The 12,611-nt window shown below is 54.9% G+C and overlaps 2 protein-coding genes across 5 annotated transcripts; both read left to right on the forward strand.

The window, feature by feature from the left end:
* Nucleotides 1-447: 447 nt before the first annotated feature.
* CPN2 (carboxypeptidase N subunit 2) lies at nucleotides 448-3,988 on the forward strand. 2 transcript variants are annotated; one of them, XM_042459870.1, is made up of 2 exons: nucleotides 448-589; nucleotides 2,126-3,988. In XM_042459870.1, the coding sequence occupies exons 1-2, from the start codon at nucleotides 557-559 to the stop codon at nucleotides 3,794-3,796; spliced, it is 1,704 nt and encodes a 567-aa protein (XP_042315804.1). In that variant the 5' UTR covers nucleotides 448-556; the 3' UTR covers nucleotides 3,797-3,988. The 2 variants fall into 2 exon arrangements, with proteins under 2 accessions (XP_042315804.1, XP_042315805.1); XM_042459871.1 differs by lacking the exon at nucleotides 448-589 and adding an exon at nucleotides 654-944.
* Nucleotides 3,989-4,136: 148 nt separating this feature from the next.
* On the forward strand, nucleotides 4,137-11,978 carry LOC121926688 (platelet glycoprotein Ib alpha chain-like). Of its 3 annotated transcripts, none has more exons than XM_042459869.1 (2): nucleotides 4,137-5,095; nucleotides 8,644-11,978. In XM_042459869.1, exon 2 carries the CDS (start codon nucleotides 8,655-8,657, stop codon nucleotides 11,508-11,510), a length of 2,856 nt encoding a protein of 951 aa, XP_042315803.1. In that variant the 5' UTR covers nucleotides 4,137-5,095; nucleotides 8,644-8,654; the 3' UTR covers nucleotides 11,511-11,978. The 3 variants fall into 3 exon arrangements, with proteins under 3 accessions (XP_042315803.1, XP_042315801.1, XP_042315802.1); XM_042459867.1 differs by lacking the exon at nucleotides 4,137-5,095 and adding an exon at nucleotides 6,092-6,997; XM_042459868.1 differs by lacking the exon at nucleotides 4,137-5,095 and adding an exon at nucleotides 8,170-8,340.
* Nucleotides 11,979-12,611: the final 633 nt, after the last annotated feature.

A 12,611-nucleotide genomic window follows, 5' to 3' on the forward strand; every position in this document is an offset into this window, starting at 1 on the left:
CATCTCAGCCTTGACCACTTCACAATTGTCAGGTGTGTCCAATTATCCACTTTGCATTTCTTGTCCTTGGCATTCAGCACTTGTTAATTGTATTACCATTTACACCTGTGTGGTTCTCCATTGGCTTCTGCTGAGTCACCCTGACTCTCACATACATCTTTTATTTCATTTACTGTATATCCCATGTTGCTTTTTTCTTAACAGTCATTTCCAAGATGAAGGCCATGAGGGTTGCATACTCTGGAGACCCTCCTGGAAGCCCCAACCAAGCTCTTTCTGGATGTAAGGACTGCCCTGCCCTTTGCCACTGGTTGTGTGTTTGTGTATGGTTCCCCAGGTTGCGTTGGCAGGGGTGGTTTCCAGCCAAATGTTGACCCTGCTGTAGGTAGGGAGGCTGAGGCTGGGTTGCCATCCGGTGTGTGCCATGAGAGGCCAGTGCCCACCTCCATTATGTGGCCTCTGAGAAGCCGGATGCACGGCAGGTCAGTGACCGCACACCTCGGCTGGTCAACAGCGCTGGACGAGGGGCCCTGCCAACACGGACAAGGACGACGCAATGGCACATTGTGGGTGCCCTGCGTCACGGGGGGTAAGTGCCTGGCAGGGACTCTGAAAGGGAGGGAGGGAGGGAAGGAAGGAAGGAAGGAAGGAAGGAAGGAAGGAAGGAAGGAAAGCCAGATGAGTCTTCAGCAGAAGAGCAAGTCCTGGGGGCAGGAGGGGAGGGACGGTGGCTGGATCGCAAGGCCTGGCACCGAGGCAGTCCGTTTCCATGGGTCATCCCCAGCCAGGAAGAAGGGCTGCAAGTTCCCTGCTTTGGAAAGGCCTGGGTGCAAATCTCCAGCTCCAATGTTAAAGCAGCAGCTTTTTTGGTTTCTCGCTGCAGCTGGCAAAGGCTCCCCAGGAAAAGAGATTCCACCTGAAACATTAGGAAGAGCTTCCTGACAGTAAGAGCTCTTAAACAGTGGAAGACTCTCCCTCAACGGAGTCTGGTGGGGCCTCCTTCTTTGGAGGCTGTTTTTAAACAGGGGCTGGATGGCCATCTCTCACAGGGAGGAGGGTTTGGATAGTGTCTCCTTGCATTGGATGTTCCTTGGAGCTCTCATATAATTCTGTTTTACTACAGTTGGCTTCCCCCTTCCGTCCCAATTGCTGGGGTTCAAGGGCTCCCCTTCTGCTCTTCTGACAGTGGTTCCCAAACTTTGTCCCTCCAGATAAACTGATCATACGTTAGCGAGTTGTAACAAACTCCAAAGGGCAAATAAAACAGCCGGCTGCAAACGATGATTGTGCAGACAAGAGTTATGTAGGGAATGGAAACGCCTCTCTCTCAATCCATTGTGTGTCGATGCCCATGGCACACTTTGCTCCCAGGGCAAATCCTGCCCCAAAAACCAAAACCATCAACTGCCCCTTTCCTCCCTCCTAGTTCGGGTTCAAAGCCGCTCTTTTCCACAGTCTGCAATGGTGGCATTTTGTTACTCTTTAAACTTCCACCTGGGATTTGTAGTTGCACGAGGTCTTTAAGGTTCTCTGCCAAGGAGCCCTAGGGCTCCGTGAGGGTGCTGTATTGAGTTGTGCAAATGAACTCCTTCTGTCCTCCTTTCCCCCAGAACTGTCCTGCATTTCATCCTTCTGTCCAGGGGCAGTTCCCAAATGCCCTCCATTTTGAGCCTGAATAAGAAGTCGAGAATTTGCAGCTTCTCTTTGAGCATGTCCTACGTTTTTCTCATCCTCTGTTTTGTGTTGCCTTGCCCTCCTTTGGGGTGGTTAGGACATCTGGCCTCCCTGTCTGTCCATCCCTGTGGCCTAAGCCCACTCTGTCCAGAAAAGCTGGGACTGCCCTGCCCTGCCACCCCCCAAAAAGGCACAAATCCTCAGCATGAAGGAGGCTCAGAATGCCTCCTAGGCTCAGTTGCCCCATAGCCCCGAAGTGGGTTTCCCATAGTAGTGCCCTTCTGGCCAGCCTGTATCCCTCTGGCCTCCTTCCGAGGGTCATTGATGCGCACCTGAAGGAGGCCCAGAATGCCCCATAGCCCTGAAGTGGGCTTCCCATAGTAGTGCCTTCTGGCCAGCCTGCATCCGAGGGTCACTAACATGCTCCTGCGTTTCCTTCCCTCCATCTCAGGGCATGTGGACCTCCAGGGGTTGTTCCCTGCTGCTGCTGCTGCTGCTGCTGTGGTTCTTCCTGGGCAACGTGGCCCACTCCTGCCCGGCCCTGTGCCAATGCTACGGGAACGTGACTGTCTTCTGCGCCGAGGAGGGCCTCGTGGACGTGCCGGAGGGGATCCCCGCCAACGCCACCCAGCTCTTCTTCGTGGAGACCTCCCTGGGGTCCATCCGGAGTGGGGCCTTTGCCAACATCAGTGCCCCCCACCTCCGCAAGCTGGTCTTCCTTGGCAGCCCACTGAGTTCTCTGAGTGAGGCGGCCTTTGCAGGGCTGACCAGCCTGCAGGAGCTGGATATCTCCTCCAGCCTCTTGACTGCCCTGAGCAGGGAGAGCTTCCAGGGCCTGGCCGGCCTGAGCACTCTCTCCCTCACATTCAGCCCCCTGGAGACCCTGGAAGAGGGGATCTTTAGGAACACCCCGGCCCTCCGGACGCTCCACCTGCAAGGGAACAGGATCAGGGCTCTGCTCCCGAGCATCTTCCACCCAGTGAGGGGCCTGGAGACCCTCTCCCTTGCCCAGAATGGCCTGGCCAGCCTGGCAGGGAGGGCCTTTGCCCTGGTGCCCCACCTGCAGGTTCTGAGGCTAAGCGACAACAACATTTCTTCCCTCCCGGCAGAAGTCTTCCTGCCTCTCCCTGACCTCCGCGAGCTCTTCCTAGACGGGAATGCCCTGGCCATGCTGCCCACTGGGGTCTTCTCCCAGCAATCCCACCTGCGACGGCTCCACCTCCAGCACAATGCCCTCCAAGGCCTGCGGACTGCCATCTTCTCCTCCTTGGCCAACCTGACCTTCCTGCACCTGGACAGCAACCGGCTGAAGGAGCTTCCAGAGGGGCTCTTTGAGGGGACCCCCCACCTGGTGGAGCTCTCCATGGCCCACAACCAGCTGGAGACCCTCCGAGAGGGGCTCTTTGCCACCCTCCCCCGCTTGACCATCCTATCCCTGTCCCACAACCGCCTCCACCGCTTGACCGCCGGCCTCTTCCAGGGGCTGCCGGCCCTCGCCAGGCTGCAGCTGGACCACAACAACCTCAGTGGGCTTCCCCAGGATCTGCTGGCCAACCTCAGTGGCTTGGAGGCCTTGGACCTTTCGCACAACCGGCTGGCCACCCTGCCAGAGGGCATCTTTGACTCCAACTTTGCCCTCTTCTATGTGGCTTTGGGGCGCAACCCCTGGGCATGCGATTGCCACCTGGGCTACCTGGCCGACTGGCTCCTGTACGCTGACCCCCTTGTCAATGCCCAGGCCCTCTGCCGCAGTCCGGCTGACCTCCAGGGACTGACCCTCCCGGCGGTCAGGAGGGAGCAGCTGGCATGCCCCCGACGCCCCCCAGGACCTTCCCGCTGCCGGACAGAGGCTCAGGAGCCCCCCGAGGAGGAGGCCAGCCCCCTGACCCAGTGCGCTTACCAGGACGCAGAGGGGGGCCTCCAGGTGACCTGTGACCCAGAAGCGTGCCACCATCTCAGGCTGACCCTTCCTCCGGGCGACGGTGGTGTGCCAGGCGCAGGGCAGCGTTTCAGTGGGAACTGGACACTGGACAATGGCTGTGGGAGGCTGAGAGTCGAGGTCTCTGTGACCATTGAGAAGGAGACGCCTCTGGCTGGACCAGCGAGCATGGAGACCCCATGAGCCGGTCACTCTCACCTGTGGTCAGGCAGAGATGGGGCAAGGGGGGGTAGGGGCAATTCTTATTGGAGCCGGACAGGCTTAGATGACATTGACCTCTTTGCCTCTGTTCCTCTCCAAGAAGCCTACCTTGCAGGGCTGCTGTGAAAGACAAACATACCAAAGATCTGCAAAGCATAAAGAATGAACAAAGTACTGGCGTTTTCCTCTCTCTCATTCGCTCTCATTTCCAGAATGACCAGATGTCCTCCTTTCCCAGGACATGCCCTACATTTCAACCTCCTGTCCAGAGGGAAATTCCAAAATGCCCTCCATTTTGAGCACGACTAAGAAGCATGGCTTTACACTTATGTTAGTGTTTTTGGCTTTTCTTTTGTCATGTCCCACATATTTTGCAGTGGCTTGTCCTCCCTTGTGGCGAGGACATCTGCTGGTCACCCTGACCAGGTCAGTCCCTCCAAATGGATCAATGGCAGTTCCCAGCACAGCAAGGGCTTCCCTGGGGATGATGGGGGCTGCAGTCCGACATGCCAAGAGGGTGAAGGGGAGGTTTCTGGGGGTCCAACTGCCTGTCCCTTGGCTCCCCTTCCCAGACAGGTGTCTCTGTGGACTGGCAGATGCCAGGGGTGGGGGGGGGCTTTCTGGCAGGGCCCATCCTCTCAAATGCCCTCCCCGAAAAATGCATTTGCCCTCCTGAGGAGGACTTGCCCGCGTGAGTGCGTGTGCGGCGGGGTGCTGGGTTTGGGAAGACCTTTGCCTTCCTGCCAGTTTCTGCAGCCAGATTAACCTTCTGGTGCTCTTTTAACCATTTTTGTTTGCTGCTTCCATTTTCTTCTCATCATTTTATTGGTTCTGCCCCGATATCATCATCATCATCATGATCATCATCTTGTTGCTTCACTGGCTGTTGAATAGATCCATTCCAGTCCCAACAGCCCACTGAATAAACCCCTCTTCTTGGGAATTTGGGGCCAGGGTCTCAGACCATTGGTATCCATGAGGGAGTGAAGGAGCTTCTGAACAGCTCTCGGGTCAGAAATGGTTGCAAAAATGGGCATGGCCAGGGTGAATGGGCACAAGATCTGGGCAACACCGGGCCGAGCAGGCAGCATGGCAACCCAGAGCCACTAAAGAGAACCACACCAAGGTCACGGCCTTTGGGTCAGGCGGAAGAGTGCTTGGCCCTGGCTGCCCCTCCTCTTGACTCTTTCTCGCATGACCCTCCTCCGCAGGATGGATGCAGGGCACCTGGGCGGCTCTGCCAGCTGCCCTTATGGAAAGACCCCCACTGGCCTTCAGGAGGTGGGTTTCCCTCCCAGCCAGGCCCCTTGCCTCTGCGGCCACAAGCCCTGGCTGACCATCAGGGACAATAATGGGGCTGCCCTCCCTGCCTTCCCCCAAATGCCAAGTAGCCACCATCTCTCTCCTCCATTTCTCCCTTCCTGGCTTTTTGGTGGCATTGGTGTTGCACAAGCGCACTTGCACACTGAGCCAGTGAGTCCTGCCAATACCTGGGAAGGGATGCAGGGTGGCAGGCTGCAAAACCACCCCACATCCATACAAAGAAGCACAAGGCAAAATACAAGGAAGGAAGCAAATGTCCTCCTCTTCCAGTTCTTGCCCTGTCTGGAAAACCCAAGGAAACAGAACACTGCAGCTGTCCTTTTAAAGAAGAAGGAGGCTTTTCTTCTGCTGCTCCAGGGAATAGGATCTGGAGCAATGGATGCAAACTCCAGGAAAACGTATTCCAGCCGGACATTAGGAAGAAGACCGTCCTGGCAGCTGTTAGGGAGCTCCTGGCCACAGGTTTAATTTGGAAACTAAAGGCAGAATCCAGACCCGTTTCATTTGAATGAACAGCTTTTATCTGCAGTAAAGAAGCCTTAACAGGCAGTCTGTAACTTCGTTGACACACAACTAACACTTTTATAGATGAACCCTAAAACTTCACCTGGCAACTGAGTGTAACAATAAAAGTGGCAGAGCGTTGCCACGGTTTTCTTCGCTCCTGATGGAATCGCTAAGAGTCCGGCATTTTGGCCAAGTCCTGAGAGCGTCCTCTTTCCCAAAACAGATGGACAAAACCATCTGGGAACACGGTGCACCTAACTATATATATTATTATTAAAGAGCTGTAATTATACACAGCGCTGTACAAAGTCAGTAAAATTAAAGAGAATATAAAAGCCGCTCAAGGCGTACATTCTAAAATAATAACAATTAAAAGAGGAATAGATAAAATTACCATATATATCTAAAAATCTTTAATATCACAAAGAAAGCACCTATAAACTCAAAAGTAAAACTTAACAGTTCAATTTCTCTCTTCAGTATCTCCCGCTTCTACAAAGGCAAACCTCCCAAGAAAGATCACTCCTCTGCATTCCTTTACAGTCAGCTCTTGCAAATTCCCTGCTATTAGAAACACCCTTTCAACCCAAGCCCTTTATAACCAATTATAAATCCCATCACCCTTTTCCTTATCCTGACAACCCATCTGTCAAGGGATCCCATTCCTGTGTCGGAGTCTCCTCCTTTGGAGGCTGTTTGCAGCCGGAGGCCGGGTGGCCCTCAGTCGCAGGGAGGGCTTGGATGGACGGGGTCTTGCTGCATGGCAGCAGAAAGGAGTTGGACTGGATCAGGGCCCCTGGGGATCTCTTCCGACTCTATGGTTCTATGATTGACAACTGGAAACATGGCAATGGGTTCGTCCCCAAATCCATGGGTGCCAGGAAGGGTTATGGGGCGCACTGGAGGCAGCTCTTTTGCTCTTCTCCTGGGGAAACCTCTGCTGTGTGTTATGTGCGGCCCAAGCTCCTCTCTCTCCACTTGATCCAGAGTTTTCTGGGTGTGAAGAAAGGGCACCGAGGGTCCAGGATCAGGCAGAGGATGTGCCCACAAACCCCTTTCCCTTCCCGTAAAGGCCCCACTGTGTCCTGGGGATGCCTCACGCATGGCCAGAAGAGTGGCTCTCTCTCTCAGACGGGGGCCAGGCCTTGGCTGTTATCTGGCCACAGAGGCCTGCAGAGCCAGGCGACACTCATGTGCCCAGGAGATAGAGGGGGGGGCAGGTGTGCCATCATCCCAGGGCAGAGGGTTGCCTCTGAGAGATAAGCTCCAAAGACTAGGCTCCGCAGCCTCACTTAGCACTGCCTCCTCATCGGTGCCTCTGGCTCAGTCCAGTCTCCAGGGGCCACCGGTCAGGTAAGTGGCCTGGCCCCTCCGGCCAAAGGGGGGATAGAGCCCCCTGCTCTCCTCTCCTCTCCCTTCCCTGCTGCCCCCAAAGCCCGGCCTCAGCCCAGAGGGCTGCAAGGCCAACAGGGAAAACGTGCCCCTGGCCCCCTGTGGCCCCACAGCACCCCTCTGGGCTGCCCCACCTGAAGCCCTGCCGGACCCCTTGAGCATGGCTTTGGGGGGGTGCCAGGGACACAGAGGGGAGGAAGGACGGAACTGGCAGCTGTTTGGAGGCAGGGGCAGCAGCAGGCACAGCACATGCTGTGGGTGATTTGCATCAAACCTAGTTCTGCATGTGCCAAAGAGGAGGAGGAGGGCAGGCACACGGGTGGCAGCCGCTTGCTCAGTTCTTGCAGGATCTGCACCAGTCATCCTTCCTCCCCTTCTCTGCCAGGGTTACTCCTGAGTTGCTCTTGGTGCAGCAGAAGAAGAATGGCTCCCAGGGGCTTAAGCAGCCAAACTGGGCTCCTTCCATCCACAGACTGGGATGGGGAATTTCCAGAAAGGCAACAGAATTGGGGAGGGGAAAGCAAAAGGGCCGGTGGGTGTCCACCTAGGAAGCCAGGAAACCTCTGGCCGGTTCCTCTCTCAGCTTGGGAAGAGAAAGGCCAGTTAATTCCTCCCTCTCGCAGCCTAAGCCAGAGCAACCTATCTGATGTTTCAGGACTACAGCTCCCATCATCCCCTTCCAGTAAATATTCTGAATGAATAGAGGTTGCTCCCCGCCGCCCATGGCTTCCATTCTTTTCAAGAAAATAAAAATACAGAGGAAGCCATATAGTCCCACCATAGTCTTCTGTGCTAGTTGACCCTTGCCTGCCGTCCTCCATTCAGTTCTGGGGCCTCATTTCAAGAAGGATAGAGACACGAAGGACAATGGCTATGATAAGAAGGACAGTGGTCCCTCCACATTCCCTGGGGTTTGGGGTGAAGGACCCCTGAGAGAACACCTCTCTAGCACTCTCCAGGTCCTCCAGTGCAGCTCTATGTTCCACATCTGCCAGAGGTTGAACCCATCGGAGGACCTACAAATGCCTAGAGAAGTGTTTCCTCTCGAATCATAGACTCATAGAGTTGGAAGAGACCGCAAGGGCCCTGATCCAGTCCAACCCCCTTCTTCTGCCATGCAGGAAATCCAAATCAAAGCATCCCCATTGACAGATGGCCATCCAGCCTCTGTTTTAAAAGCTCTAAGGAAGGAGACTCCACTCCACTCCGAGGGAATTTGTTCCAACTTCCGGCAGAATTGCACTGGAGGACTTCGAGAGAAGATATCTGTCCCTCTCCGCTCTTGGAGTCCTATGGATCTATGGGTCAGTAGCTCAGTGTTAGGGGCTGCAGCATTTACAGGCGGCCAGGTGCAATCCTCTGCCGCTTACTCAGAAGTAGGCCCTCTTGCCTTGGGCATTCCTCCAAGCTGGTGTGCCTGGGATCAACATGTCAGCATCGACATGGAGAGTAAGAGTTGTTCCACAGTGGAATGACATGCTGCTGCCCCAATAGAGGAGGCTGGTGGGTCTCCTTCTTTGGGGGCTCTTTTTAAACAGAGGGGTTGGGCTGGATGACCCTTGAACCTATGATTCCATGATGTATATGGGGCATTTTCTTTCTACCAGGTTGACCAAGCATGGCCTCCATGGACCGCAAGGGTCAAGTGAGAAGCTCAGACCAAAGAGTAAGGGCAGGGGAGCCCTTTGGTCAGCAACCAGAAAGCCTGCCCTCGGTTCCTTCCAGCATGTCCCCCTGGACGCTTGCCCTCTTCCTCCTCCTCCTCCTCCTCCTGCTGGATGCCAGCCAAGGCCAGCTGCCCTGCCGTGGGACCGGGAAGCACGACTGCCCCCTGCCCCACCAGGACGTCTACACGAAGACCCGCAACGTGGCAGAGATCCCAACAGAGATGGCCAACCCCCTCATCACCGAAATGTTCTTTGTGCAAACCAGCCTGACGGAAATCCCAGAGGGAGCCTTCCGGAGCAGACCCAACCTGAAGATACTGGAGTTTATTGACAACAAGATCAAAAAGGTGGAAGTGGGGGCCTTTGACAACCTGGAAAAACTGGAGGAGCTGGAGCTATCAGGCGCACAGTTGGGCAGCCTTCCCGTTGGCACCTTCCGGTCTCTTCCTCGCTTGCGGAAGCTCAACCTGAGGAACTCCCACCTCACCTGGATCGCCAAGGGCCTCTTTGACCACCTTGGGGCCTTGGAGGAGATGTACCTGCACCTGAACGAGATCCCTTCCCTTCCCGAGGGGGTCTTCCAGGGGCTTCCCAATCTCACCTACTTGCATCTGGCCAACAACAAGCTCTCAAGCCTCCTGAGGGACGTCTTCAAGCCCCTGACCCGGCTGAAGACCCTCCGGCTGTATGACAACGAGATCGGCAGCCTCCTGGATGGAGGCCTGGACAGCCAGCAAAGCCTGACAGAGCTCAGCCTGGCAAGGAACCGAATCCGGACCTTCCCACCAAACCTCTTTAGGAACCTCTCCAGCCTGGAGAAGCTTTACCTGGAGAACAACCAAATCGAGGTTCTCCCAAACAGGATGTTCTTTGGGTTGGGAAACCTGAAGCAGCTGAACCTGGCTTCAAACCAGCTGAAAGTGCTCCCTGGCCAGTTGTTTGGGGAGATGCCCAAACTCACAAACCTGGACCTGAGCAAGAACCGAATCTTCTCTGTGGAGGGCCTGGCCTCTTCATCCTCTCCTTTCCCGCGGCTGGAGAAACTCAGACTGGACAGGAACCATCTGGGGAGCATCCCCGAGGGTCTCCTTGATAACTTCGGAAAGCTGGCCTCGGTGCACCTGGGAGACAACCCATGGCAGTGCGACTGCCGCCTTCGCTACCTCTTCCGGTGGCTGAGAGGCCATCCCAAAAAAGTGAAGGATGCCACCATGATAAAATGTGTGAGCCCTGACCATCTCACTGGGAAAGCGGTTGGCTCTCTGATGGAAGAGCAATTAATCTGCTTGACCACCATGTCCCCTTCCACCACTGCAGACACCTCCAGAGTGACCACTGCCCCATCAAGGGAAATCACAACAGCTCCAGCAGAAACTAAAAAACCCACAGCAACTGAGGAGGCCACAACTATCCACCCACCGAAGTCCACCCCTGGAAAGTCTCCAGCCACAGCCCCCCAAATCCCCACCAGCGCAGAGGGTTCAGTCACAGCCCCACAGATTGTCCCCACTTCAGAGAGCCCCATGGAAAGCTCATGGGTCAGGACCACCAGCAAGGCATCTCTGGAAACTGTGACTCCAGCGCCACAAACCATCGCCACAGAGACAAGGCCTGAAACCACTGTCAAAGTTTCAAGCACAACCTCTCAGTCCATCACAGCTGCTGCCACAACTCTCACAGCCACAGCCCCACAGATTGTCCCCACCTCAGAGAGCCCCATGGAAACCTCATGGGTTGGGACCACCAGCAAGGCCTCTCCGGAAACAGCAACTCCAGCTCCACAAACCATCGCCACAGAAATAAGGCCTGAAACCACTGCTAAAGTTTCAAGCACAACCTCTCAGTCCATCACAACCACAACTCCCACAGTTGTCTGGACCATCACTGAGACTCCCTCAACAACTCCTGGAGTCAGCACTACACATCCTCCTCCCACTTTGGACAAGAAACGCTTTGAAACCGCCACTGAGATTTTTGGCACAACCTCTGAGCCCATCACAACTACAACTCCCCAAGTGGCCTCAACCGTAGCTGGTGTCCTGGCTAGCACCCCCCAAGCCATGAGTATCAGAGACATCCAGACCACATCCACTGAACTGACCACTCGTTGGACTTGGACACCAGGGGCTGCCACGGAACCATTGCACACAAGCACACCTGGCACCTGCGCCACAACCACAACCTTGGCAGTTGTCACCACCACTATTATCAAGACATCCACCAGCAGGCATGAAACACCCAGCGGGATGCATGCCACATCTCCTCCATCACTTGGACCCTCCCATGGAGGAGATCTCTCTCCCTTTGGTACACTTGCCACTCCACCAGAGACCACTGAACGATGCCTCTACAAGGCCAGCCCTCCAACTGGGCATCCCTCTGCATTCTCCCCCACACCTGCGGGACCCCCAACCCCCCAACGGACAACAGCAGCCCTGAGTCACAATCCAATGGGAAATAGCACCTCTGTCGCTGGTGCAGCCGTGACAGCTGCAACCAAAAGCAAGCTCAGTTCTCCTGCCTTTATTCCGGCGGCAGCAGCAACATCTCCCCAAAGCTCTGGGGCTGGAGGGCCAGCCGGCGTCCCTCGGCCCCGATCCCAGTGGGCCCTTGGCTTCTCCCTGACCACCAACTACCGCTACTGCCGGGTGGCTCTGACCATGTACCTCTCCATGCTTTGTGTTGAGATCTCCTGCACAGCTGCCTTAGCTACGTTTGTGTACATGCTGCACAAAGAAAGCACCAAGGAAAGGCCAACCAGGCCGGTCAAGTTGGTAGACATCAAGCGCAGGAAGGAGAAGTTGTAAAGGGCACATTATGGGAGCGGGAAAAGCAGCCCCTCCGTCCTCTTGGTTGTCATCCATGGGAACTTCCTGTGCCCCAGCACTGCCCAATGCCCTCCGCTGCCCTTCTCCATGGCAGCTGTCCACTTCCTTTGGAGCGAGAGGAGATTTGGCTCCAGAGGAGGAGTGAGGAGGTTGGGCCACTCTCTGCTTTCAGCACTGACCAGCAGTGACCCAGTCCCTACGGCTGTGTCCCAGTCCTCACTCCGACCCAGAGAAGGCAGGTCCAGGGGGACCATTGAGGGGCTGCGGTCACCTCGGTCAGCCCCAGGGGACACCCCAAGTGAGGCCACACCACTGCTGTCCAAACATCTTCCGCATTTGGCCTGTGTCCCTTTAAAACACTGAAGGGACGGTGGCAGTGGGACCCTGAGGCTCAATGGGAGGAAAAAGGGGAGGACGAGGGGGGGGGGGGCTTTGAAAAAATAATACTATTATAAAATAAAATAAAGTCAAAATTTTAAATTATTTCAAAAATGTCTTTTTTAAAAATCACCTTTCCCCAAATGTTCACTTTAACCCCATGAAGCTCTGTGTGTGTGATATTGCAATTGCTAGTTTTTCATGCCACAGCTATTATCAATATATTCAGTGATATGGAGTCATGACGATTGATGAGTCGCGTTCTGTATGGTTTGGAGTAGGAAGAGGAGGTCAGTTGGTGGGAGACTAAAATGGTGAAGGGTCTGGAAACCATGAAGCCCTTTGAGGAAAGACTAAGGATGTTATCAGACAAGGGAAATTGGAAGTATAATCCAAGGGCAATCCCAACACAATCATGGGGTTTCACGTTATTGCGTGATAGACTGCCACACACAATTTTGGGCAATGGCATGCTGTTTTCTGGCAATGGGAAACCAGTTCGAATGCAATTCGCATTCATGTGGATTCGCTGAACTAGCGAATTCATGTGAATGCGTTCTGGCCCCACTTTTGTTTCATTTGAAACAGCAGAAAACAAATTCGCTCCCTCCTCAATATGGCATCCCTTCAAATATTTAAACAAGGCTATCATCATATCACCTCTTAACCTTCTCTTCTCCAGGCTAAACATCCCCAGCTCTC

Source organism: Sceloporus undulatus, chromosome 3, assembly GCF_019175285.1.
Source record: "Sceloporus undulatus isolate JIND9_A2432 ecotype Alabama chromosome 3, SceUnd_v1.1, whole genome shotgun sequence".
NCBI lineage: Eukaryota > Metazoa > Chordata > Lepidosauria > Squamata > Phrynosomatidae > Sceloporus > Sceloporus undulatus.

Coding starts and splice junctions, on each gene's coding strand:
- CPN2 (XM_042459870.1), top strand. CDS start 557: ATGGCACATTGTGGGTGCCCTGCGTCACGGGGG. Junction 590..2,125: donor GGTGCCCTGCGTCACGGGGG/GTAAGTGCCTGG, acceptor CCTCCATCTCAG/GGCATGTGGACCTCCAGGGG.
- LOC121926688 (XM_042459869.1), top strand. CDS start 8,655: ATGGCCTCCATGGACCGCAAGGGTCAAGTGAGAAGCTCAGACCAAAGA.